Genomic DNA, 15,099 nt, shown 5'->3' with positions numbered 1-15,099 from the left:
AGGTATCCTGTTTTCTGTTTCTACTACTTGGGAAAAGTCAAATGCATTTCTGTCTCCTAAACAATTGCCTTTTTAATCATTATAGATATTAGGAATGTTGTTTTCCTAGTTTCCTTAGGAAATTTGCAGAATTCATGGCAGTAGTTCATTTAAAGATACTTTTCTCTGTAGGTTGCTCTGTACTTTTTGGAGACTAGATTTCAGGAAGAAAGCAGGGAGGTTTTCCTTGAGGAAAGCAGAGAATGACTGAATAAGTAGGAAGAGGCCAGGTAAGGGAGGTCCTTATAAATTAGGTAGAGGGTTTGGGCTCGCTGCAGCCTTAAGGAGAGAGCTATTGCAATGTCTTGGTAAGGAAATGATAATGAATAAGGGAAATTCAGAGTAAGGGGTATACCATCTCACCACCAAGTTCATGTTTGAATTTCCTCTATAGTGTCTCCACCACAGGCCATCCATCCTGACTTGAAAATGGGGAGGGAAATGATGATGAACAGGGAAAACTCAGAGGATGGGGTATTCTATCTCACATCAAGTTCGTGTCCGAATTTCCTCTACAGCGTCTCCACCAAAGGCCATCCATCCTGATTCGAACATGATCAGCAACAGAGGACTCAGAGTCATCTTTGAAATTCTTCCAGGTGTTAGAAATTTTGTGTATTATTATTATTGAGCCTACAACTTTCATCTACCAGTCTCAATTCAATCCTCGGGATCATACAGGCATAATCTGGCTCTCTTCCACGTGACAGACAAATATTTGAACAGAGTTGACTCCCCTGGGCCTGCTTTCCCACCTCCCACCCCCTGACCACTACCACCCCGCCGCAATAAGCATCCCCAGTCCCTCCGACTCTACCTCACATGACATTTTTTTGAAATACTCTTCTTTGTCATCCTGAGTACTTTCTTCCAAACGGTCTCCAATTTGTCAGTATCTCTCCTGGGGCTGGACTCCCAGGTCTGAACACAGTATTTGAGGTGCGATGTGATCAAATCTGAGGGCTTTCCAGGTGGCACTAGGGGTAAAGAACCACCTGCCAATGCAGGAGACATAAGAGACATGGGTTCAATTTCTGGGTTGGAAAGGTGCCTGGAGGAGGGCGTGGCAAGCCACTCCAGAGAATCCCTGGAGAATTCTACAGACGGAGGAGCCTGGAGGGCTACAGTCCATAGTATCGCAGAAAGTGAGACATGACTGAAGTGACTTAGCACAGCACATGCACGTGATCAGATCCACTAGGAGAAAGATGATCTTCTTTTAGGGTAATTGTAAATCAATGCAAATTATGATCACATGTATCTTCCTATCGCAAAACTGAATCATAACTTAAAACCCTGAAACCTTTTCCATATTCGCTCTAAGTCATGCCATCCCATAGCTACAAACTTAGTTTGTGGAGTCAAGGAAACAATCATACATACATTTATCCCAATTAAATTGCATCTGAGCAAGCAAATATTACCAGTCACATTTTGGACATTATCTGCAAATCTAATCAGTAAGTCTTCCATATTCTCACCCAAATTATTAAAAAATATGCTGAATTAGACACAACCCTATGACAGTCCTGGAGAAGGCAATGGCACCTCACTCCAGTACTCTTGCCTGGAAAATCCCATGGACGGAGGAGCCTGGAAGGCTGCAGTCCATGGGGTCGCTAAGAGTCAGATACGACTGAGCGACTTCCCTTTCACTTTTCCCTTTCATGCATTGGAGAAGGAAATGGCAACCCACTCCAGTGTTCTTGCCTGGAGAATCCCAGGGACGGGGGAGCCTGGTGGGCTGCCGTCTATGGGGTCGCACAGAGTCGGACACAACTGAAGCGACTTAGCAGCAGCAGCAGCAGCAGCAGCAGCTATGACAGTTCATTAGGGACTTCCATGACTAACTGTGCATCCTTCACATAACTACTCATAAGTCTACCTGGCAGTTCACCAAGTTGTAGTCTTGTCTTCAAAACTGTCATCAGGAGGCTAAATGGATTGTTGAAATCCAAAGGAGAGTAACAATAACTAACATTTATTGAGCTTTCTGATGTGCTGGGCTCTTCCCCATGATACTCTTGTGTTGACCCCCAGGTATGACACTTTTCTTATGTTCAGTCTAGTAATTCTCAAAAAATAATAGTAATAATAATAAGGTTGTTCTTCCATGGCTTGCCTTTAGGGAACCCATACTGGCTCCTTTTTATAAGGGTTCAAACACAATTATTTTAATGATTCATTTAATCATTTCAGATCTTTATCCAAGATCAGTGCATACACTGCAGAAACCATAACTCTTATCATTAAAAAAAAAAAACCTCAAGATTTGCAGTTGCCTGTTTCCAGGTTCCTAGCACCTCTCCCACGACAACAGCTCCTCAAAGCTGCTGCTGACAGAGGCACAGCAGGCTTAAACCCATCTCTCTGAGCCAACAGGATCAGATATCCAAGTTAACTCTTGAAATCTTTCTACCCATCTTGGGCTTCAAGTTTCTTTTATTAATTCTTTCTTCTTTCTAAACTAAGGATCATTCTCCTTGTCAGATTTAAGAGAAGCAAAGTACAATTTTATCAGCTTCCCTTTCTCTTTGACTTAGCTCTGTTTATTTAAAACCTCAACCTTTTCCCAAAAATAAATTAAGACTGCTCTGTCATCTGTTGTCATCACTCTATTCATCCGTAATGACAAGGTTATCCTTCCTTTTTTCTCTCTTTGCTCCAAAACTAACACCAAAAAAAAATACTTTCTTGTTCTTTGCATTATTCACAGGCCTCAACCCATTTTGGATCTTAGCCCTCCTGATATAATTGTTATAGCCACATGCCACTTTTATGTTTATCTATGGATATTTCTTCTTTCATTTTCTGTGTATTTTTAAAACTCTGAATGCAATAGATCACTCAAAATTGTTTTGTAAAAATTGGGGAGAATTTGGGGTATGCCACATCCCTGAAACTTCCTTCTATTTAGAATTTTGAGATACATGCTATCTATCTATATATATATTTTTTTTATTTTTACAAACTTTTGATCTTTTCCTTCCTAAAATGTTCAATGATCCGCTCACAGGTTCTTCTGTCATTTCTTCAGAGTCACTATTATCTAATTTCTTTTTGTTGGGCATGGCTCAGATCAGAGTCCTCAATCTTTACTATACTAATAAGCTTCTAAGGGTAGAAATGGTCAGTAAAGTAAGAACTGATTAAATTCTCCCCCCCCCTTTTTTTTTTCTTTTTGGCTGAATGAGACCATCTGGCATGTAGTTGAGCAGTGCAAATCCTGCATTGTTCCTTTATCACAGCTCCAGCCTACTTCTCTGAGCAATGTAGAAGAGGTTTCCTTGTGTCCCCAGTCCGGCCTGGCTGGCTGGAGTACACTGTTCCTCATTCCTGTGCCAGAGATGCTGGAGACTAACTTTATGGCCTCAGATGTCCCAACAGGGTAAAGTTCATGGAGACTAACTGACCTTGAGATGTTATCACAAATAAAAGGAATACAAGGTGAAGATTTGGTGGGATGAGTCAGAAAACTTCCAGCTATCTTTTCTCTGGCCTTTCTGATGTGTCCCACGACAATAAACCATCAAAATCTTATCAGACATTCTCTTCTCCTCCTTTTGAAAGACTTCTGGTTTCAGGTTAGAACCCTCTGAATCTGTGCTCTCAGTCTCTCTCATCAAACCGTTCCTCCCAGTTCAGCGAGGGACACTCTGGCCATAGTCATTTTCGCCACTCTGAGTCTGTGTTCTTGTATTTCACCAGGTACCTGTTAACTGTTGTTATGAATGGGTAGCACTGCAAAGAGGCAAAGAGCGAAGGCTCCAGAATTAGACCACCTCAGCTCAAGTCTTACCTCTGCAACTTAGCCATATGGTTGTAAAGGGAAACCTATTTCTCTTCTCCATGACTCAGTTTTTTCAACTCTAAAATGAGAGTCATCTAATAGGGTTGTTAGAAGAAAAAAGATAACGTGTAAAACACTTAGCAAAGTGGCCAGAACATGATAAACACTCAGTAAACTCTAGTTACCTTGGGAAATGAGTGTTTTTACCAAAAACAAATAATTTTTCACATTTTTTCATGACATTTAATAGCAGCCACAGCAAATCAAAAGAATGAACATTATGGAACTTTTTTCAATGCAAGATTTAAATTCTTCACAGGTCATGGTGGTGAAATCATTGTCCAAAAAATCTATTTCATTCTTTGACACACTTACTAATTAACCATTTGCCCCTCATGCCACATTTTATTTCCAAAGTCCAAATTTTCAGGTGGGAGAATAGGTAAAAAACATTACCTGTGACCACCAGCCAAATGGTTTTTCGGCAAGACATCATCATTTTTAAAGATGCCTTTTAAGTTCTCCACACCTAGAAGGTATCAGCCTAACACAGGGTAGTTATCATTGAGAGGGCTCACTCAGCCTTGGCAGGCTTCACTTCATACACCCAGTGTGAGCTTAGGAAGACAGCATGATGTATGATAAAGTCAGTCACCAATCATAAGACAGCATGATATATGATAAAGTCAGACACCAATCATAGCAGCTAAGTCCCTTCCCCCTGACAGCAGTGGCAGATTTTCTCTGGTCACCTATTACTTGTGGATTTTCCTTATTATTTATTATTGCAGGAAGATCCAGATGCTAATATCATGCCAGATGACCCTAAGAAAATAGGACTTGAGAAATGAATAAAAGGCAAAAGGCAATGGTACTAATCCAGAGAGAAGGTCAACTGGAAAAGAGAAGAAAAAGGTTATAAGCAATTATGTTTAGGAGGAATCTAGGCCTTGGAGACTGATTATTTTGTGAAAGGCAAGAAGACAGTAAGGTCACAGAAAAATCTAAGGTTTCAGCGTTGGGTGTTTGGGGCAAAAGTTAAAGAACTGGCAACGGCCAGTAGACTTGGGTGATGCACAGTAGCAGGATCATGGTCGTTGGTGGGGACAGAGGAGCCCAGAAGGAGAGGGATTGACTAAAGGGAGTGTTTATCCAAGAAGGGGCCTCCATCTGAATCAGAGAAGACTGCACGAGATAATATCAAGATAACACGCTGCAGTTTATGAAAAAGTGGCTTTTTAAAAAAATCCTAGGCACGGCACCCCACTCCAGTACTCTTGCCTGGAAAATCCCATGGGCAGAGGAGCCTGGTGGGCTGCAGTCCATGGGGTCGCTAGGAGTCGGACACGACTGAGCGACTTCACTTTCATGCATTGGAGAAGGAAATAGCAACCCACTCCAGTATTCTTGCCTGGAGAATCCCAGGGATGGGGGAGCCTGGTGGGCTGCCGTCTATGGGGTTGCACAGAGTCGGACATGACTGAAGTGACTTAGCAGTAGCAGTAGCAATAATAATATATCTATTCTTAAATGTGCTAAGCTACTTCAGTCATGTCTGACTCTTTGAAACCCCATGGACTGTAGCCCACCAGGCTCCTCTGTCCATGGGATTCTCCAGGCAAGAATACTGGAGTGGGTTGCCATCTCCTTCTCCAGGGAGTCTTCCTGATCCAGGGATAGAAGCCACGTCTTTTATGTCTCCTGCACTGGCAGGCAGGTTCTTCACCACGAGCGCCACCTGGGAAGTCCAAGGCTTATTATTAATTATCTAATCTTAAATAAGCTCAAATTCCTAAATAACTCATTTATTTAAATCAAAAAATAACTCAAGGAAACACACCAAGCAAATAATAATAAGGCAATACACAAATGTGGTAAAATAATGAAAATCATGCATAAATAAAATAGAATAAAATTATAGATAAAATAAAATTCTCACAGTAGAAAAAGACACAGAGAGTAGAAGAAACCTAAATGGAGCACAGGTTACAAAATTCACCCAGTCCTGATCCCCGGGCTACAGTTCTTGACTCTGTCAAGATGGTAACAAGATGACATTTGGTCAGTTTCTGAAAGCCCCAAGGTTCTTTTATTCCTTAAAACTTTTTCTTTTCTTCCCAGAGCTGCAATTAGGTCTGAGACTAAAAGTTTGTAAAAAACAGAAGTCCTTTTTTCCCAGACAAGCAACTTCACGTGAAAGGCCGTTTTTCAGGATGAACCCTCTCACAAACCTTGGCCCATGCTGAGCCACATCTTCACACTTAAACGTTCTCAACTCTCACAACTTTGTTTCCAACGTAAGTAGTGCTTTACCTTTAGAGATATCCGCTTGGCTATTTTTGAATCACCTATGGGCTGTGCGCCTTCCAAAGGCTTACTTGATTCACTTGCTGACTGAACTTCTGAAGCTTCCTGAGGTTTAAATAATATGCTTTCTGCATCTGAGGTTCCCCATTCCAATACATCCTCTTGTTCAATCTGGAAAATACTTGATACAGTTTCGGGAAGCTTCTCAAGCACATTCTGTTGGGAAACATAAATGCACAAACTTGCTTTTTTATTGGCCCTTCCAAAGTTTTAAGTTATGCAATGTTTTCTCTCTGACAACAAACTGAGTATGAAAAATGCATGATTGAAATTAAGCAGAAATAATAAACTTCCTCTGAAAGACTGAGGAAGAGAAACTCACACTGGACTTAAGAAAAATGTGAAGCTTGGCAAATTATTTTCCTTGGCCCTTGTCTCAAAACATATTGCTACCCCACCCGTATGATGCAACAACTCTAAGGAAATAATAAGACTCTAGTCTTACCCTGATTCTTCCCCACACTTAGACAGAATCAAGCCCATTGAAATATCCAACCTCTCCCCAATCTGAGGTTCTTTCATCCTAAACAATGAGATTCCTGCTAGCCAAATGCTCTTGTAGAAGCATGACTTCAGTCTCTCAGAGAAGGGTTCACCCAGAGCCCCAAGAAGACCACCCAGACACCCCAGCTCCATGCCAAGCCCTAATGAAAAAACAAAATATCATTCCTACACCTGTTTTGTGTTTCTTAAAAACATCTCACTTAATATCTACCTCACTGAGCCTCAAAGAAAGTACTTCTATAGACATATTTTGGGTATTATCCAATTTTAAACCAAGATTATTGGGGATTATGAGCACTGCCTCAAATTAACAGATGATAAAACCAGTCTGATTTACACAGAATCTGAATTTTATAGAATGACTTGAAAACGCAATTGTATCCCTTTTCTCTCTGACATACTCATTTGATAATAAGTAAGTTCAATTCAGTTCAGTCACTCAGTCGTGTCTGACTCTGCAGCCCCATGGACTGCAACACACCAGGCCTCCCTGTTCACCACTAACTCCTGGAGTCTGCTCAAACTCATGCCCATCGAGTCAGTGATGCCGTCCAACCATCTCATTCTCTGTAGTCCAAATAAGGGGTAAAGATGGTGAATAGTACCAAATACTCTTTAAGTTTCTTTATTATGCAATAAAGGATAGCAAAACAAAGAAATGTACTTTTGTGAAACATAACTTTAATCTGGAGCTCATGTTTTTACAAAGCTACTCAGTGGTACTGGAGAAAGAGTAAGAGCTTTGTATCCATGTAGGACTTAATTCAAATCCTGGATCTATTAACAGATGTGTAATCTCGGTCAAATTATTTAACCCTTTTTAACCTCATCTTCCTCACTGGTGAAAAGGTTTAAAAAAGTCCTTCCATAAAACGACAGGATAGACACACAAAAGGTAATATGTCTTATGGGCTTATACTGTCTACCTCTGCCAAACTCACTCATTTTATGTTCCATAACTTTTGGAACTGCTCATCACTCCCTTGCTTTTCACTCTTTCTGCTCCTGGCTTTCTCAGCATGCATTCCCAGGATCTGGCTGGGGAGACTGAACACATGAAGGTGCCACCCTCCAAAATAGAAAACGGAGAAGAAAAGCTTGAGGGGCAATGGTCATCCCCCAGCTGCAACTGACCGTCTCAGGACTCTGCCTCACCTACCCACAAAACTATTACTGATCTGATCACTGCCCTGTGATCCGCTCTATTGTAGCACGTATCATCCTATAGTATATGCATTAAGTAACCATCGTAACTGTCGACACATAGCAGCATTATCTCATACAATTTTCATCTTCACCTCAACTCCATTAAGTAGGAACTGTCCACAACCCCATTGTATGGATGAAGAAATGGGCATAATGAAGTTAAGTAACCTGCCCAAGGCCATAATGAGAGTAAGTCTAAGGGATAGGTAGAATGAATAGATAGAGTTCTGTTCTCTGATACAGAGCAGGAACCCCAAAAACGTGTTAGGAATTAAAGGTACCATAGAGGAGCTTTTTTTTTTTTTCTCTAACCATGGCTAGGTATCAAACTTAAAAGATAAAGAAGTGGTAAACTTAATAAAAACTAAAGAAAAGATAAACTTAAAAGATCTAAACAAGTGGTAAGCTTCCTCTTAAAAAACCGGTGGCCAGGAGAGGTCCAGAGATTGCTTATAAATGTCAAAGCTGAGGGTATGGTTCCTACAGAATTACAAAACAATTGATATTTTTGTTTAAACCTTTCTTTTAACAATCAAGATGGTGTATAAGCTAGGTATCTGAAACTAGCCTTTTTCACAGCTTCCTTCAAAATGGAATAATATTTTCTCTTACTTTACAAGAATATTCACTGAATGGTATTATGTCAAGTTTATTCTATGAGTGAATGTTTCTAATTTTCTGAACCTAAGTGATCTTGCAGTTTCAGTTTACTATTTACCTGTTACAAGCTTACAGGTCTGATATCTACCTGTAAATGGTGTCACCTAGAGGCAGCCACCCTAAATGTCAGTTTTAAGCCCATAGCATATGTGGTAAGGCTCCAGAATGGATTTATCCACATTCTAGTGCCACACATGCTGGGTATTGAGACACACGAAGAGACTACGAAGGGGAAAAGTGCAGGATCTCCACCCAGAAGGGTCTCCAACTCTAGTAGTCAACCTCTTGCGGTATCTCTAAAGTTATAAGATCCATGGTTTTTGTGAAAAGATTCAGTACATTTTCTAAACATGATATATCATCCAAAAAATAACTGTGATCTGAATTTTTATGTATGTAGAATCATATTTTCAGGAACTAAAGGAGCTTGTTATCTAATGATATCATTTTATGAATCCTTTGTAAAAGACTGATCATCGTGCCATTGTTTATTTCATGTAAATATGGGTTTCTATACACAGGGAGACATTTCCCATTCACAGGGAATATGTTCCAGATTCCTTTGAGTCCCATAAATATTTTGCCGGTGATGGATGAAAAGAACATTCTACTTCTGAAACAAACTTCTATCACCACGTGTCTGTCTTTCTCTACAAAATGCTCCCCTTATCAGTGCTCTTCACAATTCTTCCACCTAAATAAAGAATAAGGGGATGCTTTCTTAAAAACTAAAAACTTATAATTTCTCCAGCTACTTTATAGATATAAATGTGTTCAGAGCAGAAGAACTGTTAAAAATCTTTTCTTTCTGAAGAGTTTTGAGCCTTAGCAGAGAATATCTGTGATAGGCAAAAATGGTGAGTCAAAATAGCCAAGACTCCCCATATGGTATTAGATTAGATGTGTTTATAGTTAAACACGCCTCTAAAATAAATCAGAGGAGATTTTTTTTAACTCTCTAGATAAAACATTAAAGCAACAGAAGCAGACTATTACTTTAAAATAGGTGAAGAGGACTTTTATTAAACACATTACCATTTGAGTTTCCTTAATACTTATCTGTGGTCCTTGCTCTGCTTGCATTTGAGGTGATTTCTGCCAGTACATTTTTCCCATTAAAGAAATATCCTTGAAGGAGGAAAAGAAAATAATTAAAATAATGTCAATTTTTAAATTTTATTTATTTTTTAATTGAAGGATAATTGCTTTACAGAATTTTGTTGTTTTCTGTCAAACCTCAACATGAATCAATCATACCTATAGCCCCTCCTTTTTGAACCTCCCTCCCATCTCCCTCCCCATCTCACCCACCCCTCTAGGTTGATACAGAGCCCTTGTTTGAGTTTACAGCAAATTCCCATTGGCTACCTATTTTACATTTGGTAATGTAAGTTAACAATGTCAGTTTTAAAGATCACTGAGGCATATTATTCAGTGCAATTAAATGCCAGTCAGTATAACGCAGTAAATGAGAAGACAAAACCAAAGACACAGTAAAAATATTTTGTCTATCATTTCAATGTAAGACTTTTTAAATTACTGACCTCTATAGATATATCATCAGGCTTCATATAACAATTAGGTAATATTAAATCAGATATTATAAATCACTGCTCTTAAATGGCTGCACAAGAAATTTAAAATCAAAAGTAAAATTTAACCTAACCAAGAACAAGAAGGAATATAAATATACTTTAAATGTTAATGGGTAGAACTCCTAGTGCCATTTTCATCATTACTAATGCTCACTGCTATGATATACCCCCAACTCAGCTGAAGTGCTAAGAAACAGCACCCCATAGTGTCTAACAGTGAACAGGAATGAAGAGACCCAGCTTCTGCCCAAACTGCAAAGTCACACACCAGAAAGCAGCAGGCAAGTTATCTTGTTTCCCTTTACCTCAGTTTTATCACCTTAAAATGGACATTCCTGACTTTTTAAGGCCCCTTTCTCCTCTGGACTTTTAGTAATGTCAGTAGCAAAATCTGAACATTCTTTGTACTTTACAATGCTGCTTTTCTACCTTTCCTTTGCTTCCTTAGAAAGATGCAACTGAGGTTACTGGCTTATACATCTGCCCTCTTGTCATAAATAACTATAAAACTGGACAAAATATAAGGACAATTCTTTTACGGTTGGACAACAGGAAATGCAAGACTATAATGGCTAAGAGAATGGAAACAAAAAACATTATGAGCTAAATCACCCCACATTTCTGCCTCACACAATTTTCAGACCACAACACAAGGAGAGAGAAATCACACAGAACCCAGGAACCTCACTGAGTTGCAGAGACAGAAATTAGAGAAGGAAGACAGAGAGGGTAGAATTCGTAGGACACAGAATGGGGAGGAGGGAGCTGCACAGATAAACAGCTCCAGAAATCTGCAATAGAATCCTTGAGTCTTTGGCTGAATATCAATCTGCTCAGGAAAATGGTGAAACCCACGAGGCCAAACAAATAAAAACTGCCAGGGGGAAAAAAAGTAATCGCCAAAAAGATGACGTCATAATTCCCAGACTTCACACAGTGCTCACTCAGTCGTGTCCAACTCTTTGCAACCCCATGGACTAGCCTGCCAGGCTCCTCGGTCCGTGGGATTTTCCAGGCAAGAATACTGGAGTAGGTTGCCATTTCCTTCTCCAGGGGATCTCCCCAACTCAAGGATCTAACCCAGATCTCCCACACTGCAGGCAGACTCTTTACTGTCTGAGTCATCAGGGAAAGATAGAGCTAAGCTGTGTCCAACTCTTGTGATCCCATGAACTGTAGCCTACCAGGCTCCTCTGTCCATGGGATTCTCCAGGCAAGAATACTAGAGTGGGCTGCCTCCACACAATGCTAGGAATCATCAGATCTCCCATTAGACATTCTGAATATATGGTACATTCATTACAAACCTCAGACGGATCATGTATTAGCCCTAGAGTAAAAACTTCTTTGGACATAAAAAAAATCTTAAATACTTTAAAAGATCAAACTGATCTTCAAGTAGCTTAACTGCCTAACAGAGCAAACTCCAGATGTTTTTAAAGGAAAACGACAAAATCCAGTACTCTATAATGGAAAATTCACCATGTTCAACACCTAATCAAAAGTTACTACTTATATGAAGAAGCATGAATAGGTAACATATAACCAGAAGAAAAATAAACAGAAAAAGACCCAGAAATGACAGAGACATTGAAATTAAGAGGTAAGAATCTTGAAACTTCTAATATAAATATTATAAATTTTCAAAGACGTAAATATAATGAGGAGCAAATATAGGCTAAAGACAGAATCAAACGGAATGACTAGATAAAATGTCCACTACCTGAGACAAAATTTTCACTGAGTGGCATGAAAACCAGAGAAAACATTGCAGAAGAAAAGATCAGTTAATGTGAAGACACAGCAAAAGAAGTCACACAAAGTAAATCACTGAGAGAAATAAAAACCAAAACAAAATTAACAAAACACTCACACTAACGTATATTTAATTAGAGTCACAGAAAGCAGAATATGAAGAGAGCAGAAAATATTTGTATAAAAAATAGCCAGATTTTTAAGCCCCCAGTACAAAAAGTTCTATCAACTGTAAGCAAAAATATACAACAAACACATTATCATAAAAATGAAAAAAAAGTAATAAACAAAAAAATCTTAGAAGCATCCAAAGACACATTAATTACAAAGACACAAAGAATTATGGCAACTAATTCCCAGGAGGCTCAGTGGTAAAGAATCCACCTGCCAATGCAGGAGATGCAAGAGACACTGATTCAATCCCTGAATCAAGTAGATTCCCTGGAAGAGGGTATGGCAACCCACTCCAGTGCTCTTGCCTGGAAAATTCCATGAACAAAGGAGCCTGGTGGGCTACCGTCCAGGGGGTTGCAAAGAACCAAACACAACTCAGTATACAGGCAGACAGACAGAATTACCACAAAGTAACACTGCAGGCTTCTTGTCAGAACAGTGTAAGACAGAAGACAAGGAAGCAACATATTTAGAGCACTGGTACAGAAGAACTGTACAAAAAAGATCTTCACGACCCAGATAATCACGATGGTGTGATCACTCACCTAAAGCCAGACATCCTGGAATGTGAAGTCAAGTGGGCCTTAGAAAGCATCACTACGAACAAAGCTAGTGGAGGTGATGGAATTCCAGTTGAGCTATTCCAAATCCTGAAAGATGATGCTGTAAAAGTGCTGCACTCAATATGCCAGCAAATTGGGAAAACTCAGCAGTGGCCACTGGACTGGAAAAGGTCAGTTTTCATTTCAATCCCAAAGAAAGGCAATGCCAAAGAATGCTCAAACTCCCGCACAATTGCACTCATCTCACACGCTAGTAAAGTAATGCTCAAAATTCTCCAAGCCAGGCTTCAGCAATATGTGAACCGTGAACTTCCAGATGTTCAAGCTGGTTTTAGAAAAGGCAGAGGAACCAGAGATCAAATTGCCAACATCTGCTGGATCATGGAACAAGCAAGAGACTTCCAGAAAAACATCTATTTCTGCTTTATTGACTACACCAAAGCCTTTGACTGTGTGGATCACAGTAAACTGTGGAAAATTCTGAAAGAGATGGGAATACCAGACCACCTGATCTGCCTCTTGAGAAATTTGTATGCAGGTCAGGAAGCAACAGTTAGAACTGGACATGGAACAACAGACTGGTTCCAAATAGGAAAAGGAGTTCGTCCAGGCTGTATATTGTCACCCTGTTTATTTAACTTATATGCAGAGTACATCATGAGAAACGCTGGACTGGAAGAAACACAAACTGGAATCAAGATTGCCGGGAGAAATATTAATAACCTCAAATATGCAGATGACACCACCCTTATGGCAGGAAGTGAAAAGGAACTCAAAAGCCTCTTGATGAAAGTGAAAGTGGAGAGTGAAAAAGTTGGCTTAAAGCTCAACATTCAGAAAACGAAGATCATGGCATCCGGTCCCACCACTTCATGGGAAATAGATGGGGAAACAGTGGAAACAGTGTCAGACTTTATTTTTGGGGGCTCCAAAATCACTGCAGATGGTGACTGCAGCCATGAAATTAAAAGACTCTTAATCCTTGGAAGGAAAGTTATGACCAACCTAGATAGCATATTGAAAAGCAGAGACATGACTTTGCCAACAAAGGTTCGTCTAGTCAAGGCTATGGTTTTTCCTGTGGTCATGTATGGATGTGAGAGTTGGACTGTGAAGAAGGCTGAGCACCAAAGAATTGATGCTTTTGAACTACGGTGCTGGAGAAGACTCTTGAGAGTCCCTTGGACTGCAAGGAGATCCAACCAGTCCATTCTGAAGGAGATCAGCCCTGGGATTTCTTTGGAAGGAATGATGTTAAAGCTGAAACTCCAGTACTTTGGCCACCTCATGCGAAGAGTTGACTCATTGGAAAAGACTCTGATGCTGGGAGGGATTGGGGGCAGGAGGAGAAGGGGACGACAGAGGATGAGATGGCTGGATGGCATCACTGACTTGATGGACATGAGTCTCAGTGAACTCTGGGAGTTTGTGATGGACAGGGAGGCCTGGCATGCTGCGATTCATGGGGTCGCAAAGAGTCGCACACGACTGAGCGACTGATCTGATCTGATCTGACTGAAAGAAAACAACCGTCCACACGGAATTCCATATCCAGCTAAAATATCTTTTAAAACTGAAGGTGGAATACTTTTGTAGCAATCAAAAGGTGAAAAGTTTGATTACCATCAAAGCTGCATTACAAGAAATGTTAAAGGAAATTCTTCAAGCAGAAGGAGCAAAACTTGAATGCATACAGTGAAAATAAATTATAAAATGATTTTAAAAGTGGGTAAATAAAAAATATACCCTCCCATTTTGAAGTTTTTAAAATATAATAGACTATTTAAAAATGATACATTTTGAGATTTATAACATACATAGAAGTGAAGTATGCACTAATGAGATAACAATAATAGGAGAGGGGAAAAAGAAGTATACATCTCTAAGTTTCTTATACTATACACTATTTAGTGGAATAAGCTAGATATAGTTATTGTAAATCCCATGCTGCTGCTGCTGCTGAGTCACTGCAGTCATGTCCAACTCTGTGCGACCCCACAGATGGCAGCCCACCAGGCTCCTCCATCCCTGGGATTCTCCAGGCAAGAATATTGGAGTGGGTTGCCATTTCCTTCTCCAATGCATGCATGCACGCTAAGTCGCTTCAGTCATGTCTGACTCTGTGCAACTCCATGGACAGCAGCCCACCAGGCTCCTCTGTCCACAGGACTCTCCAGGCAAGAACACTGGAGTGGGTTGCCATTTCCTGCTCTGGTAAATCCCATAGCATCCACTAAAAGAATAAAACAAAAAGGTAAGTAAACTAACAGTATGAAATAGCATGAAAGGCTTTAAAAAAAAAAAAAGAAGGCAGGTAAAGTAGAAAAGGGGGGCAAACAACAAATGCAAAAAATAGAAACCAAATAGCAAGATATAAATATCTTTATAATTTATACATATAAAGTTTTTAAAAACATATAATTTATATATATAATGTATATAAGAT

At 39.8% G+C, this 15,099-nt stretch overlaps 1 protein-coding gene across 1 annotated transcript in view; it reads right to left on the bottom strand.

Moving 5' to 3' along the window:
• TTC6 (tetratricopeptide repeat domain 6) overlaps positions 1-15,099 on the bottom strand; it is a 198,591-nt gene that overhangs the window by 124,157 nt on the left and 59,335 nt on the right. The window contains exons 3-4 of the mRNA XM_070358765.1: positions 9,602-9,694; positions 6,143-6,352 (exon numbers count right to left, since the gene is read on the bottom strand). Of these exons, the coding sequence (XP_070214866.1) occupies positions 6,143-6,352; positions 9,602-9,694 (303 nt within the window). The remainder of the gene's footprint in view (positions 1-6,142; positions 6,353-9,601; positions 9,695-15,099) is intronic.

Source organism: Bos mutus, chromosome 21 (genome assembly GCF_027580195.1).
Source record: "Bos mutus isolate GX-2022 chromosome 21, NWIPB_WYAK_1.1, whole genome shotgun sequence".
In the NCBI taxonomy this organism is placed as follows: domain Eukaryota; kingdom Metazoa; phylum Chordata; class Mammalia; order Artiodactyla; family Bovidae; genus Bos; species Bos mutus.
The sequence above is the reverse complement of the archived record's forward strand: the minus strand, read 5'-3'. Positions and strand labels throughout refer to the sequence as shown.